General features: G+C 40.0%; 1 protein-coding gene across 1 annotated transcript in view; it reads right to left on the reverse strand.

Moving 5' to 3' along the window:
* Window positions 1–514: 514 nt before the first annotated feature.
* gpatch2 (G patch domain containing 2) overlaps window positions 515–26,137 on the reverse strand; it is a 195,153-nt gene continuing 169,530 nt past the window's right edge. The window contains exons 9-10 of the mRNA XM_078404921.1: window positions 20,966–21,054; window positions 515–1,831 (exon numbers count right to left, since the gene is read on the reverse strand). Coding sequence (XP_078261047.1) covers window positions 1,662–1,831; window positions 20,966–21,054 — 259 coding nt within the window. The 3' untranslated portion in view covers window positions 515–1,661. The remainder of the gene's footprint in view (window positions 1,832–20,965; window positions 21,055–26,137) is intronic.

The raw sequence follows: 26,137 nt of genomic DNA on the forward strand, positions 1-26,137 counted from the left end.
GAATTTTAGAATGAAATAAACGTATCTAGCCCAAGTATAAAAGACAAAGTTTTAAAAAAAGCAATTCTCAACCCGAGCAGAATAGCTTTCCAAGCTAAGTTAGCTTCTACTTGTCGAATTAAAGTGAATTCCAATTAAATTAACTGCTCTGTTAAGCAAATCTTAATTCCCTTGTAATTTTCTATTTGGATACTCAGAAATATTGTCTATTTATTTTCTTAACCTTTTTACTTAGATTACATCCAAATCTTGCCTTTGTAATTATTTTACTGTCGCATATCCCGTTTTGTTGCGGTACCTAAAATTGTCACAAAATATAAAAATAAGGAATTTCCTTATTGTTAATAAGCATATTATAGACTGATTACAGAAGTACAGAAAAACCATATTGTCATTCTGAGATATACATTAGTGATTTAAGCATCAGTATTATTGCAAGAATGATAAGTTGTACTTCATGGTGTGTGCAAGATATATCACTGAACACTCGACACTTACAATTGGGGTTTATATTTAAAAATGCAATGCTTTTATCATTTAATGTCATTTAGGATATTAAATAAAGTTATTACCTACAAACCGCAGTACAAATTAATGGATGGATAAGCCAAATCAAGTGCTTGCTTAGTGAGACAGGTTGTATTTCTAAATGCATAGACTTCAGAAACTGTGCTGCATTAAGGTTTTAGAAAGGCATTCTGAGAACAAATCTTAAACCAGTTCTGTTTACTAAAACTCAGTACATTAATGTGATTAAAGCACAAGTTCAATAATCAGATGTATCCCAGCTTTCTTTTTAAAGAATAATGCACTAGAGTGCTTATTATTACAACAATAATATTTATTCCAATATGGCTGAGCACTGAGATCTTATTAAAGTCACTGTAATACATGGCCTACTTTTTATGTATAAAATATGTAGCATAACAGAATATTCAATTAAAACAACCCTTGAAATCTACACACTAACTGGAATTTAAAGTAGTCTGTGTGTAGAAAATAGTATATATACTTTGGGATCTATTCAAGGACATTTTGTCTGTCATGCTGATGAATTTATTTCATTTCTGGACAATATACAATGTTTTTGGACATTAAAGAAACAGAATGTTGAATTTAAAATAAATTTACTTCAACATAAACAAATAAAAAGCTAATGGATAGCATGCAATCACTGAAAATCATTTCTGAACAGCTTGGACCGAGTTGCTTCTTGCAATACTGTTATCACATGTCTGAACATCCATTTCATTATCTTTTCAATTGAAGCATAGCAGTGGTAAGTAACATAATGACAAATGCAGAAAACACACAAGAGATATTCATATTATGGGTATGGAATACTGCCGTATTTCACGACAAATTCACATTTGTTGCCTCCACTTTCAGACACCACACTTTAGATGGAATTATTGCCTGCAAAAACCTTTGAACTTGTGCATCAATGTACAGCAATTAAATTCACTTCTTTATATCTGGAAACCTCCATTGCAATTAGTAGAGTAAATCAACATTGACTTTGCTCAGAAGCATGTGTTGTATTCAAAATATAATTAACAATCGATTCTTCAAGACTCTACCATGAGTACCAATATTTTGGCTGGTGAAGTTGTTTCCATTGAGCTGAGTATATTGTTTCGATTGAGCTGAATAACTGGCTGTCAGCAGAAGCCAAGTCCAACTCCTTTAGGTCGCCATAAAGCTTTAATGGGTTCAGCAACCCCGTTGCCATTTGGTCCGAGCCCTGTGCCAGGAATCCACCCCATGGTTTGCATCATCCGACTGCCGATGTTGGTTTCTGGGATAGGATGGGCATCTTCACCTACAAATGCTATAATTAAGACATGCGGAGATTTCATTAGCATGGGCTCATTGAAAAGAGGATAATCTGAATTAAAATCTATCGTTCACTCAATTTACCTCAATAAATATTAACCTGATCTGCCTTACCATATGATAACTTCCTGAATACCACACAGATTCAAAGAATCATGGTTATATTTCCCAATGTTGAATAAAAACAGGCACAGGACCAGTCTTCAACTACATTCATTGGGAATGGATGAATGCAGTGTTAATAAGCATGTCACCAATTTCAAAATTTCAATTTATTTAATTGCACTCTCCTTACAAGGAAAAGAGCTACTATTTCAGCCTGAAGATGAAAGACTGGCACTTATAAAGCACATTTCACAACCTCAGAAAATCCAAAATGATATTCAGCCAATTAAATGCCTTTGAATTGCAGTTCCTGTTGTAATATAATATTAGGCACCAAGAAAATGGTGAGAAAATTGGTATTTATTACCACAGGGGAATCAAAGAGAGAAAAAAATGTTAATTTAAAAAACAGTGATAAGATAAAAGGAAGTGTGCTTTGAAATTAACTAACACTTTGTCCTTTGTCAAGTTTTTTACCTTTCCAAAGTCGATATATGAATGTTTAAAAACTGTAAAATTGCTCATCCCTACAAATTCACCCCCAACGTTTCTGCACAGCAGTGGTGTCTGAAGCTCTTGGGCACAGGTTTAAGGTAAGGATCAAACATTGGAATCTTCTCTACAACTGTTGTGCTACAGGGCTGGGAAACTATATTCTGTACTCTTGGTATTTTTCTCTTTGCACTTGTACTTATGATTTGACTGGAAAGCAAGCAAAAGCTTTTCACTGTAACTCAGTACACGTCACATTAATAAATCAAAACGCAAAAAGATTTAGAAGGGATCTGAGCAAGAATGTGTTTCACTCAGAGGGCGGTTAGAGTTTGGAGCACTCGGGCTAGATGGGTAGTGGAAGCAGGTACTCTCACCATATTTCTAAGTATCTTGATGATCACTTGAATCAGCATGGCATAAAAAGTTATGGGATTAGTACAAAATAGTATTTGATGATGGGCATGGATGTGGCGGGACAAATGGGCCTGTTTCTGTGCTGTATGATTCTACAAAGATTAGATTTTGTTTATCTTTGATACAAAATAATAGATAAATAAATTCAAACAGGTAATTGTTATCCAGCAGAAGGGGAAAGTCACAAACATGACAGAATGGATGGGAGGACAGAATGTTCCTTCTGTTCCTCTCTCCAACTTGTTAGCATCTTCAATCTTGTTTTACTTCAAAAAATTCCTCAGTTCTGTGGAAAGGGCATCATCCTGAAATCATAATTCTGTTTCTCTGTTTATTAATACTGCCAGACCTGCTGAGTATTTTCAACATTTTCTATTTTATTTCAGGTTTTCAGCATCTGCAGACTTTCGCTTTCAAGAAAACTTTCTCAGGTGCATTCTATGAATTTCTAAAACAAATTTACAAGCGATACTGGCAATAAATCTTTATATATCAAATAGCCTTTGAACTGCTCCATCTGTGGGAATTCTTTGAGGAAGCAAATAACAGGACAGTGGATATTGCTTACTTGGATTTTTATAAGGCCTTTGATAAGGTGCCGCATGTGAGGCTGCTAAACAAGAGCACATGGTATTAGAGGGAAGATACTGGCATGGACATAAGGTTGGCCGAATGGCAGAAGACAAAGAGTGGGAATAAAGGGGGCTTTTTCTGGTTGGCTACCAGTGACTAGTCGTGTTCTGCAAGGATCGGTGCTGGGGCCTCTCCTCTTCACGTTGATTATTAATGATTTAGATGATGGAATTGATGGCTTTGTGGCCACGTTTGCAGATGATACGAAGATAGGTGGAGGGCAGATAGCAGGGACTCTGAGATGGATCTGGATAAGTTGGGAGACTGGGCAAGAAGCGACAGGTGGAATTCAGCATAGCAAAGTGTGCAGTCATGCACTTTGGCAGTAGGAATAAAGGTGTAGACTATTTTCTAAATGGGGAGAGGATTCAGAAATTGGAGGTGCAGGATTCCCAAAAAGTTTACTTGCAGATTGAATTGGTAGCAAGGAAGGCAAATGCAATGTTAGCATTCATTTCAAGAGGACAAGAAGAAAAAACTGGGATGTAATGTTGAGGCTTTATAAGGCGCTGGTCAGAGAACATTTCGAGTATTGTGAGCATGTTTGGGCCTCATATCTGAGGAAGGATGTACTGACGTTGGAGAGGGTCCAGTGGAAGTTTATGAGAATGATCCCAGGGATGATTGGGTTAACATATGGTGAACGTTTGATGGCACTGGACCTGTACTCGCTGGTGTTTAGAAGGGTGAGGAGGGTGGGGGGGGGGGGGGGGTTCATTAAAACTCACTGAATAGTGAAATGCCTGGATAGAGTGGATGTGAAGAGGATGTTTCCACTAGTGTGAGAGTCTAGGATCAGAGGGAACAGTCTCAGAATAAAAGAAAATACCTTTGAAAAGGAAATGAAGAAGAACTTCTTTAGCCAGAGGATGACGCATCTGTGGAACTTATTGCCTCAAATGGCTGGGGAGGCCATGTCATTGGGTATTTTTAAAGCAGGGATTGACAGGCGTCAAAGATTACGGGGAGAAGGCAGGAGAATGGGGTTGAGAGGGAAAGATAGATCAGCTCTGATTGAATGGCGGAGCAGACTTGATGGGCCCAATGGCCTAATTCTGCTCCTATGACAGATAGTTTTTCAAAATGTTGTCATTAAAAAAAAAAAAAATAGTTTAAGAAATAATTTGAAAAATAAAATTTCCATTAAATTTTAAAATATCTGAATGGTTCTGTATTTGATCAAAATTAAATTTGTCCTGTGCATAAACCAGTCTGGTTAAAAAAAACCCAACCACTTAGCTATACTTTCGAGTCATACTTTATTTCTTTTTTTCTCTCCACCAGGCTAAACTGAATGGCAGATCATAGGTCTACAGCTGCCAGAAGCTAGACATCTGCTTAATCACTCTCTGATGTTATAACAGCTTAACGCACGGATGAAACACAGTTATTATGCAATATCCTATCAGATGGAAAATTATTCTAATGGTTTTGTTTTTATCACTGTCACAGTTACTACCACGAAAATCTGTTTCAGGTAAACTAGTATTGCTAATACTGGCTCTGTTACAACCAAAGCAATTCTTGGCAATGTTGCACAAAAATCTGCTATGATATGATGTCAAGGTTTTATATTAATTAAATACAAACTGGCCTTTAACCAAACTTCACATTTAGTACAACGAGATATATTGAAATGCAAGTCAAAGCCTTAGATATCAAGTATAAATGACACATTGTATTGATTTTTACTGAGCATTTCATCATGGATTTCCTCACAAGACAGAAGAGTAAATTCCCAGACAATCCATTTGAAACTAGAGGCGATTCAACAAGCACTCTGGTTTCAAGGCAGAAGGAGAAAATAAATGTCCATCTCAAGCCACAAGTCCAGCAAGTTGCAAAGCAAATGACGTTAGCTTAATTTCTGAAGGGACAGCTTTATAAATATGGAATGGATGAAAATGAAATAATACCATGCCTATGTGTGAAGAGTCTACGATATATTCTGCTTAATGGGGAATTGGTTGAATGACTTTACATAAGTGATTTAAATATCAGTATTAATCAATCTTATGTCACTGAAGAATATTAAATGTCTTTGCAGATGAATCACATGTCTCTGCTATCACGATTTCCATCTCCATAATAGTCAGATTCCACCCCGCTAAAAACCACCGAGTGCTGAAATCTTCATTCATGCCTTTGCTAACTCTTAGCTATTCCAACACACCCCTGCCCGTCACTCTCATTCCACTTTCTTTGTTGAACTTGAGGCCATCCAGAACTGCTCCTCGTTGACCTGCACTGCATCGTTGCATATAAACATAATTTCTGCACCTGCTGAACTATGCTAACCTCCGCTACTCAACGACACGATTTTAAAATTCCCAACTTTGTTTTCATACACCCCTTTTAATGTCTCTGCCATTCGGATAATTAAAAATATTAAAGTTGATGTAAATAATAATTACTTAAAAAATAAATAAGCAGTTCATTAATGATTTAGATATTGTTGATGATATTAAATTAAAGCAAAATGCTTAAAAATAAATGTACTTTCCTTATTTTATTAAAACAACTGGAGACTCTGCACCTGCATTAGCTCTGATCTGGCAAAGAACCAGGGAGGCAATTACTCAGTAATCAGGAACATGTGTGGATCTGGTCTCATTCAACTGATTTAACACTTATGATGCAAGGAGGAATGGAGCTATGGGGGAAGTGTGTTCGACAAGTGTACAGCCTTGTTTTGCATTTGACTAGAAATGCTGACTAATGAGCTGTGTCCCAAACAAAAGATGGGTGGAGATAACAGAAAAGCTAGATAGATTTCTGAAAATGGAGTACACTGGTCAGAAGTCAAAGTCCATGCAGAAGCAATGTCACAGGAAAGACCATAATGGTGGTTTTACAACTTGAGTAACTACATTCTTGCTTATAGTGCAAGACCTTGAGAGTAACCACCCCTTAATACACTCAACAATGTGATTTGAGAAAATTAGAGACACAGATCGGATATTTGGCTGAACAAGTAGTGGGGAAAGATGTTTAGTCATCCCCAGAGCAATTTTAGGGAAAGAACAGTCATCTGGATGGGTACACTTCAAACATCTGAACTGTTAAGAATGCTCTTTGAGATAAGGTAAAATGGAGTAATAAAAAACGATGAAGGAGCGTTTAAGAATAAGGAGAATGAAAGAGAAATGAAGTCTGTAAGATCAAGGGGACTTATAGATATGTGCTTCTTAAGAAACATCAGATTGAGGTTATGTGCAAGGATTGAGAAGAGAAAAAAATGAGCAAATAGAAAGGATAAGTGCACTGAATATAAATGGATCAGGTTGCAGTATTTCTATGCTGACATGCTGAGCATTTGAAATAAAGCTAGAGAGCTACAGACATTTATTAGATGGAAGAATGCAACACCATAAATTTGATGGAATGTTGGCTTCAGTCAAGGCATGATTCAGAACTAAATATTCTCGGCTATAAAATTAGAGAGGCAAAGAAAAGTGGCATAATGGCCTTATTAATTAAGAATTCAATTACAGACATAGAAAATATAGGTATTTGGGTCTCATAAATGGCAATGAGATAAATGACCAGACAAGCAGGTTGAGCAAGAAACAGTGGTCAGAATATAAGGAGAACCCTGCTGATTTTTATATACCTAGATGGGATTTAGTTGAGTGGGTAAGCAGAGCCTATATTCAACACCTCTGTTAAAAGACTGTATTTCCAGCAGTCAGCAAGTGTTACGCTGAGGCAGACACCAGCGATGAGGTGGTCATGATCTCATCCTTCTATGGTATACAAACTTTGATTACACTTGAATGTTTGTATATCTTCCTAGATCTCCACTGATCACCAAATGTGAAATAAATGATGAGTATCAAGCACTGAGTATCAAAGTGAGCAAAGCTACATTTGTAGTAGTTTAATTTTCATACAAGAAATCAGAGAAATATTTGTGACTAGCTTTATTGGGGGGCAGCTAAGTCCCAGCGAAGTAAGAACAATCACACATTATCAGTGCTTGCGCCTGAAAATGTTAAATTCTGATGTTAAACACAAAAAGCTGGAGTAATGTCACCCATTCCTTCTCTCCAGAGATGCTGCCTGTCCCGCTGAGTTACTCCAGCATTTTGTGTCTACCTTCGATTTAACCCAGCATCTGCAGTTCTTTCCTACACAATATAAATTCCTAAATGCATTGTGTGCTCTATTCAGTGGGGAAAGGTGCACCATTCCATCCATGCCCAATGTGGTCTCCCGGAAGATTGTTAAATTTGTGCCAATTCATTTAAAAAAAATCTTCTTCAAACTATAGGCAATTCAGCCAACTGAAGAGAATCATCTTCCCTCCTTGTAGCGGTTATCTTTCCTCCCATCATTATAATTAATTGCATTTGTGTTATTTTAGCAGTTGAAAGACCGTCTGTGACTAAGACAGTATTGAATCCATTTTCAGCCTGTGGGCTTGAATTATTTTATATGAGCAATTCTTTAAACTCTGATCCGAAATTTTAGGCTTCTAAATCATTCAGCCTATCTTGTAACAGAATATAGCCAATGCCCCAGTGATAGCATAATTTAGTATTGCAAGAGCTAAGACAAAAATTCTAAAGAAGTCCCATAAAATAAAAGATCCCAGTGGTTTGGACAACATCAACCTCAGCAACACAAAGTTCTAACTACATTACTGCAGCATTACGAGCTTACTCTGTTAAGAAACGTAGACTGGGCAATCGTTTTGCGGAAAACCTTTGCTCAGCCTGCCTGTACCTACCTGATCTCCCGGTTGCCGGACACTTTAATTCTCCTTCCCATTCTTACATAGAGCTTTCTGTCCTCGGTCTCCTCCATTGTCAGAGTGAGGCTAAACGCAAATTGGAGGAACAACATCTCATATTTCGTTTGGGCAGCTTACAGCCCAGTGGTATGAATATTGATTTCTCTCACTTCAGGTAGCCCCGGCATTCCCTCTCTCTCTATCCCTCCCCCACCCAAGTCACACTAACTTCTCATTTTCACCCTACAAACCTGTTTCCTTTATCATCGTTACTTTTTTGCATATCTTTTATTCATTGTTCTTTGTCTCTCCACTTCATTGTCTATATCTCTCGTTTCTCTTATCCCTAACCAGTCTGGAGGGCCTTGACCCGAAAGGTCACCCATTCCTTCTATCCAGAGATGCTGCCTGTCCCACTGAGTTACTCCAGCATTTTGTGTCTACCTAGGAATTTATATTGCTCTAGTTAATGTTGTCCGGCTACATCTAAAAAAGTTGTTCTTCCATGTTACCAAATCATAAAGTTTCTTGTGTTAAAGTATGGTTTTACATTAGAGGAGTGAATAATGAAAAGGAATAATTATATTTTCACTTTGAGGTAACTCATCCCTCCCTCCCCACTTAAATTTGATTCTTAAAACATCTCAATCTGTGAATACCTTGTAATGAATGGCATCATTATCGTTACAGGAACTTTGTCAAAAACAACAAATTGCATTGCTATAACACCATTGGGGTTTAAAAAATAGCCTTGGAACTTCTTTCATATGAATGGAATCATTCAAAAATTAACACTAATTTGAAGGTGCATAGTGCAGTGGTAGAGTTGTTGCCTTACAGAGCTTGAGACCGGGTTCGATCCTGATTATGGGTGCTGCCTGTGCGGAGTTTGTATGTTCTCCCAGTGACCGCATGGGTTTCCTCCCACATTCTAAAGACGCCCAGGTCTGTAGGTTAATTGCCCCTAGTGTGTAGGATATAGAATTAGTGTACCGTGATCGATGGGCAGCGTGGACTCGGTAGACTGTACAGTCTGTTTCCACGTTGAAGCTCTAAACTAAACTGAATTAGAATTAATAATCAAAATTTTGGCCGAAGAATTAAGCATTAGTTCATTGGGAACCACAGAATTTCCTGTTTTATTTTCAATATGCAATGTCATCAGCAAAAGCTTATTTCTTAAATAGATGTGGACAAAGAAAGGATGCAAAAATCCATTTTCGGATGCCAAATGAAATGAAGGACTTAAAATAAATGTAGATTCCTTTGTTCTCATGTGCTCTATTGTTTTATATCATGTAGGTGCATTTATTATATCAGGGTTGTTTTGTGCAGATATTTTCTCAGCTTCTATTTTTAAACTGCCTGCTTCACACGTTACAGGTATTTCCTATTTGAACTATTCCTTGATCCAGTAATGAATTGCCTTGAACACTTGGTGAGGATGAAATCACTGGAAATTTACATACAGCAGCTCTGCGTTGAAGGTTTAAAGAAGTAATTTTATTTTTGCTGATTTCTTCATGAAACCATCTTCACCATATAAATTCTTCAAAATTATTTCTGTAAGAATTGTAAAGTAGACATTTTTGAAGTGGAGCACCTTCCACTTTTGGTTTTATATCTTATTTACAATTGTCACAAAATAGCTTCCTATTCTCTCAAATCTTCCAAGAAACACAGTGGACAGTACACTTGCATAATTGGCTCAAGAGATGAAAATCTTGTGTCAGTCTCTGTGGCCACTAATCTATCCAACTGACTGCAGGCTTAATTGGCTGTTTGTTTAGTAAGAAGCCATACTGTGGAGATACAAGACGTTTCAGTGCCTGAAGCCAGGGGTAATGTTTGGTATATGTTATGACCTTTGTGGACATCTCCTGTTAATAAACATTCTGCACATGTAAGCAGTCTCTTGCTAAATTCTGCTTTATGTGATTTGTTAGTTTAATACTACAAAACAACATTAACTGTAACTGTAAAATTGGGAGCCAAGTAATCTTTTTTTTTTTTTACAGACTCTAATTATGTAATGTAAATAAGGGAATTTTGATTTTTAAGGTGATTTGATATGAAAAAATCTCTGCTCTTTTACAAAGATTAAAAAGGAACGAAAACCTATTTTTCAGCATTTTTGTGCTTTTGGACATTTCAACTGGAATGGTTTTGCTTGTCAACTAAATAACCAACACAAACAGCATAAAATCTTTTAGATGCATTCATTAAGACTACGGACATAAAGAGAGCTATTCATTACTTAACTAGCAATTGCAAACAAAGACACTGACTTTGATTCAGAGCCGAGAATTGCTGTAAATTCAGAAATCAATACTTGGGTATATCAATATTAATTTTGTTGTTCAATACAAAGAGGGAAGTGTATTGAATATCAGCAGTGTAATAAATAGCATAAATCAAGTGTCCATGTCATTTTGCAATGAATAAAAATTAACCCTGTTTTACTGCTTTCATAGCTTTTTTGTATTTAAAGAAAACGTGGTACTTCACTGTTTTTACTTTGTTCATTAATGCAAATGTCACCTTATATGTCCTGGTGTTCATTTTGTTTGTTGATGTTCTTGTGAAGCAGCTTTAGATGCTTTACTATGTTAAATAAAGGTTGCTATTGCTTCTGGTAGCAGAAACTTTTATGATTTTGCAATAAAGTACCATGAAAATTGTACACATTTCTACTTCAGCTATTGAAATTGCAGTTAGGTAAATGAACAGTTAAATAGCTTTAACCCTATTTGAACTATGTTTTTTCATTTTCTTGGATTGGGGATTCATTGGCAAGATCAGAATTCATGGCCATCCCTAACTGTCTTTGAGAAGTTGCTGGTGAGCCATATGCTTGAACTACTGCAACTCTTCTGGTGATAGTACCCAGACAGTTTTGTTGGCAGTGATACCATGGATTTAGATCAGCCGACACCCAAGGAATTGCCTTATATTTCCAAATAAAGATGGTGTTTTACTTGAAGGGGGACTTGCAGGCGGTGGTGGTGCCTTTGTTCTTCTTGATTGAGGTTGAGTTTGGGAGCTACTACCAGAATTTCTTAATCAAGAAACTACAGCATATTTTGTACGTAGTTGCCATTGTGTACCATAGGTGGAGGAAATTAATGTTTCGGGTGATGGAGGTGTTTCTTTATCCTAGATGATGATAGAATTAAAGAGTTGCCAGCATGGAACTCGGCCTTTCGGCTCACCATACCTATGCCAACCATCATGCCTGTCGATATGAATCCCTCTTGCATGCATTCTTTCCATATACATCTATGCCCTGTTCATTCAACTACCAGCCCAGATGCCTATTAAATGTTAAATGCCTGCCTCTTCTACCTTCTCTGGTAGATCATTCCTGATACCAGCTACTCTTTGTGTGAAAGATCTACCCCTCATATCCGCTTTGAACTTTCTTCCTTTCACCTTAAACTTGTGCTCTCTAGTTTTAGACACTCCTACCATTGGAAACCAACTCTGACTATCTATGTCTCCCATAGTTTTAAAAACTTCTATTATATCACCTCTCAGCCTCCTTTGCTCCAGGGAAAACAGACTCAGCCTATCCAGTCTCTCTTTATAATTCAAATCTTTTAATCCAAGCCACATCCTTGTGAATATTTTTTGCAACCAGAACCGCACACAGTACTTCAAGTGCGGCCTAACCAACGTTTTGTATAACTGTAACATGATGCCCCAACTCTTCTTCTCAAATGCCTTATGCCTTCTTTACCACCCTGTTTACCTGTGTTGTTACTTCCATGCAACTCTCTACTAATATCCCTAGGTCTCTCTGTTCTACAACATTTCTCAGGGTCCTGTCATTCCTGTGTATTTGTGTATATCCTGCCCTGGTTTACTTCTATAGGTGTACAGTAGAGAGCATATTGAGTGGTTGCATCACAGCCTGGTTTGGCAACTTGAATGCCCAGGAGTGAAGAAGACTGCAACATGTTGTGAACACTGCTCAGTCTATCACAGGTTCTGACCTCCCCACCATCGAAGGGATTTACAGGAGCCGCTGCCTCAAAAAAGCATCTAGCATCATCAGAGACCCACCCCACTCTAGCCACACAACACTCATTTCACTCCTGCCATTGGGAAGAAGATACAGGAGCCTGAAAACTATAACGTCCAGGTTCAGGAATAGTTTCTTCCCTACAGCCATCAGGCTATTATACACTACCCACATTATAGACAATAGATGCAGGAGTAGGCCATTCGGCCCTTCGAGCCAGCACCGCCATTCAATGTGGTCATGGTTGATCATTCTCAATCAGTACCCCGTTCCTGCCTTCTCCGCATACCTCCTGACTCTGCTATCCTTAAGAGCTCTATCTAGCTCTCTCTTGAATGCATTCAGAGAATTGGCCTCCACTGCCTTCTGAGGCAGAGAATTCCACAGAATAAACTAAATCACATAGACTATTATTGTTATTATTGCATTATTATTGTTTGTCTGTTTTTTATGTGTACGTATGTGTGCACGTGCATATATATATATATATATTAATACGTGAGTAGACACAAAATGCTGGAGTAACTCAGGGGCCAGGCAGCATCACTGGAGAGAAGGAATGGGTGACGTTTTGGGTCGAGACCCTTCTTCAGACTGAAGAAGTCTTTTGCCCAGAGTAGGGGAATCGAGGACCAGAGGATATAGGTTCAAGGTGAAGAGGGAAAGATTTAATAGGAATCCGAGAGGTAACACTTTCACACAAAGGGTGGTGGGTGTATGGAAAAGCTGCCAGAGGAGGTAGTTGAGGCTGGGACTATCCCATTGTTTAAGAAACAGTTAGACATGTACATGGATAAGACAGGTTTGGAGGGATATGGACCAAGCGCAGGCAAGTGGGACTAGTGTAGCTGGGGCATTGTTGGCCGGTGTGGGTGAGTTGGGTCGAAGGGCCTGTTCCCACACTGTTTCACTCTATGACTCTATGACGATGACTTACTCCCTCCCTCGCTAGGCTTTTACTCTTTTGGGACTTCCTTTATTGTATCTGCCTGCAGTATCTCATGGCCCCTTTCTGTACTCTTAATTTTCTAGGTGTACCCCTACATCCCTTATATTCTTCAATGGATGTTGATTCCAGCTGTCTATGCCTGATATATGCCTTCCTTTTCCTGACTAAATCTGCCCCTCAGCAACCAAGGTTCCCTGATCTTGCTAACTGTGCCCTTCACTCTCACAGAAACATGCTGGCCTTGAACTCTTCCCATTTCACTTTTAAAAGCTCAACTTTCCAGACATCACTTTACCTAAAAACAACCTCTCTTTTAGGAGATCCTGTCCAATGCCATCAAAATTAGCCTCACCCTAATTTAGGATGTTGACTTGAGGACGAGTCCTAACTTTTTCATATCTATCTTGATATTAATAGAAACTAATATACTGTGCTGAGAAATTCCTGGAATGATATTGTGTGATCTGACGACCACAACTATTTTCTATTATGTGACGTATGATTCCAGCCACTGGAGTATTTTTGACACAATGCCCAATGACTTCAATTTTACTAGGGCTCTACAATGTTACACTCAGTCAAATTCTGTGTTGATATGAAACAGAATCAGTCTCACCTCACCTCTGGCATTCATCTCTTTGACTCCTATTAAAACCAAGGCTCTCACGATATCTCGAACAGAGTATCCTCGCAAACTGGTCAACAGTGAGAAGGTTATTTATGACTGGGCGCAGCTTGACAGTACTGACAATATACCTGTCAGTAAGAATAGACTGATCGGTAGCATTTAGTTGAATTGCATTTCTCCTGCCTTTTGATATACTTGGGGCAATTTTACACATTGTTTTGTATGTGCCAATGTTGTGACTATATTATAAGTGGAGCTACATCTCAGCACAGGTTGGCAGAGCAATAGCTAGAAGCTTAGTCTGATAGTCATTGCTGCATCCAGTGCTCTGAGCTATTTCCTGACATCATTAGAAGTGAATCAAATTGGGCTGGAGGCTGGTTCCTGTGATGGCGGGGATCTCAAGTGGAAGGTAAGTTTGATTGTCTACTCGGCACTTCTGGTTGAACTGGTTTGTGAATGTTTCAGCCTTGTCCTTCACCTCACATACCGGGCCCTGCCAGCATTGAAGATGGTGATATTTTTGGATCGCCCTTCTCTCATTACCTGTTTAATTATTTACCAGATGCATGGCTGGGTTGGTCGAATGCCAGGGCTGTAGTCTGATTCATTCTCAATTCTACGGAAGGAAATAAGCCTCAGTATAATGCTTCAGCACCGGTTGTAAGTTCTGAAAACACTTCCTGCCCCTGACCCTCATTTAGCAAGTACTGTCAGTTGAAAAAAAAAGCTTTAATTTCCCCTACACACAACCCTTCCACCCATGGCACACCTGCCTACACATCCAACCACAGCCCCCCTGCTCCCAGATTTAAAGCTGCTCACAATCCAAGCCCTAGCCCTAGCGGCACGGTAGCGCAGCGGTAGAGTTGCTGCTTTACAGCGAATGCAGCGCCGGAGACTCAGGTTCGATCCTGACTACGGGTGCCGCACTGTAAGGAGTTTGTACGTTCTCCCCGTGACCTGCGTGGGTTTTCTCCGAGATCTTCGGTTTCCTCCCACACTCCAAAGACGTACAGGTATGTAGGTTAATTGGCTGGGTAAATGTAAAAATTGTCCCTAGTGGGTTTAGGATAGTGTTAATGTACGGGGATCACTGGGCGGCACGGACTTGGAGGGCCGAAAAGGCCTGTTTCCGGCTGTATATATATGATATGATATGATATGACAACACCCTGTTCCTGCCCTCCTTTTCCTCGCAATACTCCAACCTTGCACTCTCAGTTCTGAGGACGTCCTAATTCCTGATCAAGTTCCGACCTCCTTGCTCTCAGTCCTGGCCATGATCCAAGCTTCCACCTCTGGTCTTGGTTGCAAACTGGCCCTTTTGCCTCTCCCTCTCCCTGACCACATTCCCACACATTGCTTCCAGCTTCCGCCACATTCTGGCACCTAACCTCCAGTCCTGGCATGTTCCTGACCATGCTTTGGACCCCCTCTGACTGTGTACCTGCTCCCTTGGTCGATGTGTGTTGTGCACAGGCAGTTATTAAGACAGAAGTAGGTGAGCGTGGACTGTCTACTCAAGAACTGGCAAACAAGACAAAAAGACATTTCATTGAATTTCCCCACAACGCAGATGCTGTTCCTCCAGCAGCTTGGTTTTTGCTCCAGACGACAGCAGCTGCAGTCTCTTTTCTTTCTCTCCAGTTATTAATTCACATACTCGGTGTCATGACTCATTCAGCGGGAAAACAGGCTCTTCACCCCTTCAAATCTATGCAGATCATTAAGCACTCGACACTAATCCCCACTTTTCTCCCAACATTCCCATCAGCCCTCCCCAAGTTTTACTACACACCAAAGAGCAATTAATAACGGGCAATTAATCGACAAACCCACACATCTTTAGGATGTGCTGCCTGTTTGTAAAGGGCTACACCCAGCAGAAACCCACGCAAGTCACAGTGAGAACATAGGACGCAAGTGACAACATGGGTAATCAGGACTGAATCTGGGTCTCTGAAGTCAGTAGGTCGAGTGCTTCCTGTACAGGAGCCAAACTTCTGCCATCAGTGCTAATTTTATTCACCTCCTTATTCTTTTTGTTGCTCAGTTACTGGCTCTCATGGAAACATTTTATTATAACCAGAACATTTCAACACACCTGATTCTCATCTTAACTAACAAATACTATGTTAGTTTTTAGTGCATTTTACTTAAGTGGCAATGTACCTGCTACTCTCATCTTAGGAAGCATCACTTCGACATATCCAGATAAACATTTGCTACTAATGCTATCACAGATTCTTATCTACGGCTGAGCTAATAAAGATAACAAGTTGCAACAGTCACAGAGTGAAGCGTTAAGTACAAATGAGAATGAAGACCTGGGAGTGTAAGAGGGAAAGTGTTGCTCCCCTCCAAAGAATAAAGCAATGACTACCTTGGCTGCAGACATTAGTGACCTCACAGGCAAGTAATGGGAAGTTTCGAGAGACATAGTTGAGTGTTGGAAGGAATTCAGCTCTCTCATCTGCAATGAATTGAAGAAAATTTCCCATGACTTGGAGAACATTCTGAAGAGTGAAAACGTGTGAAATATAATTCACATCAACACACTGTTGATGAGGAAACGGTTTCTGGGGACACTCTGTGTGGGCTTTTACTTCCTCTTTGATGTTAGGGAGGGAGGAAGGCCTTTCAAGACATCACTGGGACATATATTAGGTCAGATAGGAGCAGAATTAGGTATTTCGACCCATCAAGTCTATGCCATTCAATCATGGTTGATCTATCTCTCCCTCCTAACCCCATTCTCCTGCCTTCTCCCCATAACCCCTGACACCCGTACTAATCAGGAATCTATCTATCTCTGCCGTAAAAATATTGATTGACGGCCTCCACAGCCTGTGGCAAAGAATTCCACAGATTCAGCACCTCTGACTAAAGAAATTCCTCCTCATCTCCTTCCTAAAGGAACATCCTTTAATTCTGAGGCTATGACCTCTCGTCCTAGACTCTCCCACTAGTGGAAACATCCTCTCCACATCCACTCTATCCAAGCCCTTCACTATTTGGTACATTTCAATGAGGTCCCCTCATTCTTCTAAACTCCAGCGAGTACAGGCCCAGTGCCGTCAAACGCTCATCATATGTTAACCCACTCATTCCTGGGATCATTCTTATAAAACTCCTCTGGACCCTCTCCAGGGCCAGCACACCCTTCCTCAGATATGGTACACAAAATTGCTCACAATACCCCAAATGCAGCCTGACCAGCGCCTTATAGAACCTCAGCATTACATCACTGTTTTTGTATTCTAGCCCTCTTGAAATACATTACAAAGGAACTGACCATTAGCATTTTTGAGCCTATCCAGATCCAAAAGTGCTTGAGAATTCAGAAAAGGTCCCAGGGATCTCTCAGGAGAACGACACTCCCTGCTTCCTTTAAACTTCCTCCTGTTCCCATGCACAAAGCAGCTACATTCATAGGCCTAGCATCCATCCCATGTTACCATCTGCTGATCCCACCCATTTACTTTAATTCACACTAATCACAGTGCAAAGTTAAATTATACGTGTTGAGGAGTCCACCATTACGTACGTGAATTAGTAGAGTGCCATTGGTGAACCTGTCAACTTTAGAAGCCGCAGAGCTACCAAAGATACTAAACGGCTTTAGCCCAAAAAGGAGAACTTCCCCACTTCAGTTTTCCGGGTGACAGTATCCAAAGCAGTAAATTTACTGAAAGGAACGCGTGAATTTATGCATTGCCTCCTGTTTCTCGGTAGGCCATCTATTCATCTTGTCGAAAGTAAATACGCAAGAACACAGGAAATATTAGGCAATCACTGCAGCGATGGACATGCTTGAATTAGTTGTTAAGACCTTGGAGGGCATAAGAATTGACTAAGATGATACTCATGATGAGGGATTTACCCATGAGATAAGGTGGCTCTTTTCAGTGGAGCGAAGAACGTAATGAGGAAATCTATTAGAGATGTCAAATTTATGAAGTATTCTGGTAAGGTGAAAAGGGTAGGAATATTTCCTCTGGCGGGAACGTCAGTGACAAGGGGTCATCAATTTAAAGCAAAGAGTGGAGATAGGGTCATCTCTGAGAGAAAAAGGAGACAGCTTGTAGAAATGTTATGAAGAAAGTTGTTGCAGCATGGTATGTTTTACAATAGCTAGATTTTGATCTAGAGAGACCACTGTATCACTTACACATTTAATTATTTGAAGTAGAGGAAGAGAAAGACTGTTTGAAGAGAAGGGCAATGAGAGAAACTGGATTGTTCTAGCTAAAAGCAGGAAGACAAATAGTATGGATAGATTCCCTGTAAATGTTCACAGTTCTGTGATTTTACCTTAGGAACTAGCTTCTATTACAGGTGTTACAGGTCGGCCAAAATATTAACTGACTCCCCATGGAAACCTGCATTGTTGGAACAGTCCCTTTGATGTCAAAGGTTAGTGATTAGATGACATATAGATTACATCCAACATCAGTTCAAGATCTCCAGCCTGAATTCCTTAAAATAGCATTCTAAGTACATTTATTTGGATTATAGGTATCAATCTTTGCCATCATAAGCAATGCTTCTTTTGTAAGCCCTATGATCTTTATGTTATTTATAGGAGATATACTTTGTTGGATGTAAATATATTATAAAACAATTACTACGGCATTTACAATATGTGATTTGGCAACACATGCAATACCAAACAATAATCTCTGGGATACCAAATAAGTAAACAATCAAATTTAGAATATAAATGAAACTATAAACATTTGGATTGGAGATTTTCAATAGCAGAAGAATCACAGCACAACATACAGCATACAACATTTATTTTGGCCACATTGGAGTATTATGCCAGTTCTGGTCACCAGACTACAGGAAGAATAGTATTTGGAGAAGTTGCAGAAGAGGTCCACCAGGATGCAGTCTGGATTGGAGCAAATTAGTTATAAGGGGAGGATGGACAAATTTGGATTGTTTTCTCTGGGGAATCGGAGGCCAAGGGGCAACCCCTAAAATCGTGAGAGGAATTGTTAGGGTAGATAGCCAGAGTCTTTTCCGCCAATGTGGAAATGTCAAACACTAGAGGGCATAGGTTTACAGCGAGAGTGGGAAAACTCAAGGAGTTTTTTCCCCACAGAAAGTGGAAGGTGCCCAGAATGTGTTGCCAGAGAAGATAGTGCAAGCATATATGGTAGCAATGTTTAAAATGCATTTTGACAAACAAATGAACAGGCATGGAAGATAGACCACAAATTGGCAGATGGGATTAGTTTAGTTTGGCATGGTGGTTGGTACAAAGTAGCCAAAAGGGCAGTTTGTGAGCTGTACTGTTTTATGATTTTATTATCTGTTCTATAACACCATGATGTAGCACACATTTTCCCTTGACATATTTCCTTTGCTTTCAATGCATGGGCAGTGCTTATATGAATTTGCATGTTTTACATGCTCACCCAGTCTGTTCGTTCCACTTATTCTGTTCATACGTGATCAAAATTGGGTAAACAATACATTATCAAAAATAAGATAATGGCTCAATAAACAAATAATTCAGATGCAATGCGAGGAAGTAGGGCAGAGAATATTTCAGAATGTGCTTTGAGTCACATTATTATTTACATATGGAAGCAACGTTACTGAAATATGCAGTTTATGCATTTAGATAGACAAGCACATGATGCTGTTGGCTTCTGCATATTTCTGCAGCTACATCCCTTTGTTCAGTGCCCATTTCGTGCTAAACCACTGATTCACAGTTGATTTCATCCACTTATGTAATCAGATCTCCTTGTACAACAACGTTGTGAGATGTGTACCACACAACAGTGTTCCTGGACGAAGACAGCAGGAGCCTCGATATTAAAGTACCTACTGAGTTGTCAAAACAACTTAACATTGCAGCAGTATGATTAAAACCAATTAAGACAATTGCTCGGGCTTGGACCTGGATACCCGTGTGTTCTTGAGTGCTGCATAACCAGGATTGAACAGTTAAAATTACCAGTCGTTGATTTCCAATGAGCCATCCTTCAAGACTACTTCAGATAAAACTGGGATTAGTTAACTTGTGCAAAAATGAATACGCTGTCACTGTTACTTGATAACTGACCTCTAACTTTCATATCGTGCTGGTAGCAAGTGCCGAGCTGCACAATAGTGCAAAATAATTATTTTTGTTACATTTCAGTATGGGCATTGGGATATTCTTTTAGAGTGTTCGAAGTGTGCAATATTCAACTCCTGTATAATTAAAAATGTGTGCATATGGACAAAAATAATAATTGCTGGGCTTAAGGACAAAAATAGTAAATGTGGGATAACACAGAACTAGTGTGAACGAATATGGACTTGGGTGGGTCAAAGGGCCTGTTTCCATGCTGTATCTTTCAATTCAATTCCATTGATAAGACCTCAGATAGTGGATCCTACATGTGTCATAGTCTTTTGACAGCTCTGTTGTCAAAAGCCTTTGAACATCTTTAAATGTGTAACACATTTTAAAACAGCCCCCAAAAATTAAATATATCATTAGAACAATTCAGCATGTCATTTTTGTGGAAATACCTTTACAGCTGAAAATGAAACCATTAAGTTTAATTTAGTTTAGAGATACAGTGCAGAAACAGGCCTTTTGGCCCAGCAAGTCTGCGCTGACTAGCTATCCCCATACACTAGCACTATCCTACACATCAGGGGCAATTTACAATTTTTTTTACTGAAGCCAATTGACATCTTTGGAGTGTGGGAGGACACCGGATCACATGGGGAGAATGTACAAAGTCCATACAGACAGCATCCGTAGTCAGGATTGAACCCAGGTCTCTGGCGTTGTAAGGCAGCAACTCTACTGCTGCGTCACCATGTCGCCCTGAAAGATTACCACATTAAAAAAATATATATACCTCACTTACTTCACCAGTCAAGGTCTGTGATCCTAATCACACTACAAATGTTAGTCACCCCTGGCGGAATGCTAATATGAGGGAACCCTGCCTTTGGACTCAGTGCCAAGTCAAGTGGCAGAGCAGGAGGTCAGATCTGCGTTGAAATGCACAAGAACATAAGCAAATAACAGCTGAGCCGCTGGCGGTTCTGCTTTCAGAGTGGATATTATTTCTTCATCTTTAATGAGTTTAAATCTGCTGATTTTATTCTGACTTTGTACAATACCTGCAGCCAAAGGTCCAGGGGGAGGTGCAGCTCTTCGTCTACGTTTGACATCTCCTGTGCACAGGGATCCAAAATGAGTGCTTGTTTGTCTGCAAGTAATTATTAAAGAAAGTTATTAGCTGGGACAAAACACTGCTGCCTGTCTCCATATAAACACAAAACCTGTATGATCTAACCCTGAATCAAAACACCCACAATGAAGATGTAGCTGCATAATAAAGCTACCAATCTTGTTTATATCAAAACATAATTATGCTTTTGGACAACTGCTCAGCAGCCAAACTGCATCATAAATTGTTACCAGAATGAATAATATAAAAGGAATGCTTTTTAATTTTCAAAACTGGCAATCTTTCCAGCTTCACATAAAATCAGGCAGCCCTGTTTTGACAAGCAAATGCTGGAGATTAATTATCTACAGGGATTACAATACAGTTGCTGAGATTTCAATTGGCCATTAATACTTCACTGTCAGCATTGCATTCATTAAGGCACAAACGGGCAAAAACTGAAATGAATCTTTTAGATAGACCTCCAATTGAACCTGAAGACCCCATGAGCACCCAAGGTGCAGGCTTAGCCGAGAGCTTTGCTTCAGTAATTTTGTAAAGAATTGATTATCTGTTACACTGCATTGAGATATCTACACTATTGATCACGGAGATTAAGGTACTCAGGCATCTTTTATTTTCTCATAGAAAGACATGCTATACTTGCAACAAATAGCACTAAGTAAGGACTAGTTTGTTATTGTTGTCACTCTTCATGTAGAACATACCAGTTACTTTTTAATTTAAAATCAATGACAGTCTGAAAGGCAGCTCTGTTCCATCAGCATAAATGAACCATTCATCTTTTCAGAGAATACCACTTTGATCATCAACCAAGGTGAGAGGGAAACATATATATTTTAATAACAAAAAATGTTTCAAAATCACATACATCAAAAGGTATCTTCTGATTAAAAGGGAGCTGGAAACAAAGCGCTTCAGATGAGAAAAGTAAAGCATATGTGAATATGACTTGGTCACAAATAAATGTCAGTATTATATTTTTTACACAGCTGGATATGAATCATTTTGAAGATGCACACCTATCTTATACATACATATCTTGAAGAAAATTTACCATCAATCACCAAGCCAGTCAGATGAATTTTAATTTCATTTACAGCAAAGTTAATAGAAAATTGTTTCATACTTTTTTCAATAATTTATTCACGTCTTTAATTTAGTATTTAACAAGTCCTCATCATCGGAACAAAAAAAATTATAACAACAATTAACTGAAAATATAAAAAATATCACTACAATTCTGGTCTAAAACTTATTTTTCACCTAATATAGAAATTTCAGAAAGTGAAACCATGGGTTTAAAAAAACACTGAGTAAAATATAATAAGTACATTTACTTGTAACAATGGAAGATTATAGATTTTCAGGATCTCATTTATATTAACATATTTTAATTCATAGAAGACATCTATAAGTATGCTGAATAAGTATACTTCTCTTACTGAAATGTTTTTTTATCGAATGACAAAGGGTACATGAGTAGTCCCTTGCGAGTTCAATTATTTAATATGCACACACACAGTATGCAAGAGATTCAATAATTGTGAAAAAGGAGCATCATATTAAGTCATATATAATTATAATTAGTTAATAATATCACTATTAAGTCCGGCCCTTGAATTTGACAAAGCCAATGGAAAGATCGAAAAATCTGCCTTTTTAAAACCGCGCATCTGATGCCTGTCTGTCTCCTTTTATCAATGATGTATATTTCATCATTCGTTGCCAAAATCCACACTTTCAATATATATCATTTGACTCCAACGATTGCTAATGCTGTGCATGGTGATTGAGAAAGGTCTGTTTCGGGCAGTCAATGGAGGGGAGGTGAGTGTAATTGACTGCCAGTGGCCTATTTAAAGTGAGCCCCCTTCCCTCATAAGGGAAGGCGAGGAAAAAGTTATTGGATGGAGCTATTTTATTCAGAGGATTATTATGCTCTTGGCTGAATGTGCCGCGGTGGCTCAGGAGCACAGCTGTCCAACTGACCCTACTCCTGCTCCTCCTCCATAACTCTGCAGATTTTCCTCCTCTTCAAATATTTATCCAATTTCCTTTTTTGAAATCATGACAGGTTCTGCTTCCACTATCTTTTCAGGTGGTATATTCCTATGTGAGTAACCGGAGGCCTGGACTAATGATCCAGTGAGTTGAGTTCAAATCCTTCCATGGCATGTGGGGAATTTAAATACAGGAGATTAAATAAAATCTGAATTTAAAACTAAACTTGTGTCAGTAGTAGTGACTGTGACAACCACTAGATTGTTGTAAAAAGCCATCGAGTTCATTCATGCCCTTCTGGGAAGGAAATCATTTACCTTTTTCAAAAAAACTAACTGCTAAAGGAACTAAGTGGGTAAAACAGCATTGGGGTAGGCATGGAGATATTCTATATTTTGGGACGAGACCTTGCATCAGCATTGAGAGTGTAGACGAGTGATAGATATTATAAAGTGTTGATGGGAAGGGGTGAGTTAGGAGCTGGCGGGTGGTAGGTGGAGGATGATGGGCTGATGGAGCCATGCAGGAGGGACACACGCGGTGGAGGGATAGAGGCTGGAAGTTGATACGCGGAGATTACAGAGAACTGCAGACTCCGGAATCTGATCAGTAAGGAAGCTGATAAGTAGAAGCTAGATAAGGGAGAGATGATGGGGAGGTGGAACCAGAGGGAGAGGAGAATAGGAGACCCAGTGATGGTGATGGTAGTTGGAAGTAGGTGGGAAGAGCGGAAAGAAGCAGACAGGAACTAGGTGGGATAGGCGGGGAGCTTGTTGGAAAGGGGGAGAACCTGGGTGGATCAAAAAGAAATCGAAAGGAACACAGCATCCACAGTCTTTTGCATCTCCATCAAATACCCTTCCCAGCTTGAACCCCCAATATTGTGCTTGATGTATGTACTATTTAGCCAGAGGGGTCTATATCACAGGAACAAATAACTGTTGCTTCCGATTCCTTGTATATTCATCTTAAAGTTATGCCCTCTGGTTATAAACTGTCTCCCCCTTTTTAGTCCATCAAAACTGTGCATAACTTTGAGCACCTTTTATGTGAGAAATCCACCCTGTTTTTTAAGATCTCTTCACATAAATGAGAGGTTCCTCATCCTTGCATCATTCTGGTAAATCCCTTCTGCACTTTCTTGATCTGGTTCTGAAAGTCTGTTGCCCACAACTGATCATAAATCTAGAGACCACTAGTCACATCTGCCCTTCCCCACATCTTTTCACAGAGACCACTCTCTCCGCAACTCCATGGTTCGCTCATCCATTTCCACCCAGCCCATTCCCTCCACAGGCATTTTCCTCTGCAATCGCAGATGTAACACCTGTCCCTACACTTCCACCCCAGGACCCCAGCAGCCCTTCCTGGTGAGGCAGAGGTTCACGTGTATCTCTTCCAAACTCGACTTTGCATTTGGTGTTTCCGAAGTGGCTTCCTTTACATCAGGGAGTCCAACCATAGACTGGGCAACTGTTTCCCCAAACACTTGCGCTCTGTCCACTAAGGCCCACTGGAACTCCTGGTTGGTAACCATTTTAGCTTCCCTTACCATTCCTTTACTGTCCTGGGCCTCCTCTGCGTGTAGCCAATCAACACAAACCGGAGGAATAGCGCTCTGCATTCCGCTTTATTACTTTTAAAAACCTAACATACTTTATATTTCTTTCACTTATTCATTCAATAAAAGTAACACATCACACTTCACTGCATAAAAGTTCATCTGGTATGGATGCAAATATTATTAAGATGCATTATAGCATGAAATTTGTGAATAGCTTAAATTATTATTAAGGAGAATTCCTGGATTTAACTGAGAAAGGTGTAAAATACAACTTTAATGTGGATACGTTTGGGATGTTGATATTAAACTACCCAAGTGAAAGGATCCTGAAACTGGCATCAGCTTCATGGAGGATGAGAGCAACAGTCTTTACAAATACAGAATTTAAGCTATTACTACCAATAAACACTAAAGTGTCTGCTTAACTCAAGTTTTTACAGGAGAATTTCTAGAAAATGTCAAGCTAAGCCACAAGCTAAACATTTGCACTATCATGGTCAACAAAATGGTGGCACTGCCCTAGCAGCTGCGGCTCACCTGCGGTCCATTTGTCTTTGTGTTTTTGTTGTTTTTTTTGGTCTTAATTGTAGTTGTGATGTGGCGTTTTTGTGTTTGTGTACTATGTGTGTATGTGGGGGGGGGAGGGGGAAACTGTAACATTGTAAATATGTGTCCCTTCCGAACGGAGACCCGACCTTTGTTTTCTGGGCCGTGTCTCCGTTCCAGCTGCGGCCTACCATCGGCCCAACTCCTGGAGCTGTCGGCCTCCAGGGCTCTGGTTCGCAGAGCCCGCGGATCGGACTTACCACCACCGGAGCCGGCCGTCTTCGGAGGCTGCGGGAGCGGCTGCGACTCGCCTTAGGCTCGGGCCGCGTGGATGCCGACATCGGGAGCTCCGGCAGCGGCAGCGGGTTCGCCCGCCCCGGATCGCGGGGCTTGGGTCGCGGACATTTCACCGTCCGGCGCGGCCTAAGATATGCCGCGGGATATTTCTCTGCTGGGCGGGGGCTTCAATGTCGGGAGCCACGACCGCCCCGACGTGCAGCAACAGCGGCAGCAGCGTGTTCGCCCGCCCCGGATCGGACTTATCATCGGCGGAGCCGGCCGTCTTCGGAGGCTGCGGGAGCGGCTGCGACGCGACGCGCCTTGGGCTTGGCCCGCTGTGGACCGTCCGGTGCAGCCTGCAACCACAACAACCTGGCTGCGGGCGAGGACAGCGGGAGAAGGGAAAGACATTGTGGCCTTCCATCACAGTGAGGAGAGGACTGGAGGAGACTCACTGTGATGGATGTTTCTTTGATGGATGTTTCTTTTTTTTTTGGTGTGTTTTTGGGGTTGGGTGGTTTGAGTGCCTGTTTGATGCTTTTATTGTTGGACTGTGTTTTTGGGGGTTTTGGGGTTGTGTAATTTGAATGCCTGTTTAGCGCTTTTATTGTTGGACTGTGTTTTTGGGGGTTTTGGGGTTGTGTGATTTGAATACCTATTTAATGCTTTTATTGTTGGACTGTGTTTTGGGGGTTTTGGGGGTTGGGT

This window comes from Rhinoraja longicauda, chromosome 9 (assembly GCF_053455715.1).
Source record: "Rhinoraja longicauda isolate Sanriku21f chromosome 9, sRhiLon1.1, whole genome shotgun sequence".
NCBI classification, from domain to species: domain Eukaryota; kingdom Metazoa; phylum Chordata; class Chondrichthyes; order Rajiformes; family Arhynchobatidae; genus Rhinoraja; species Rhinoraja longicauda.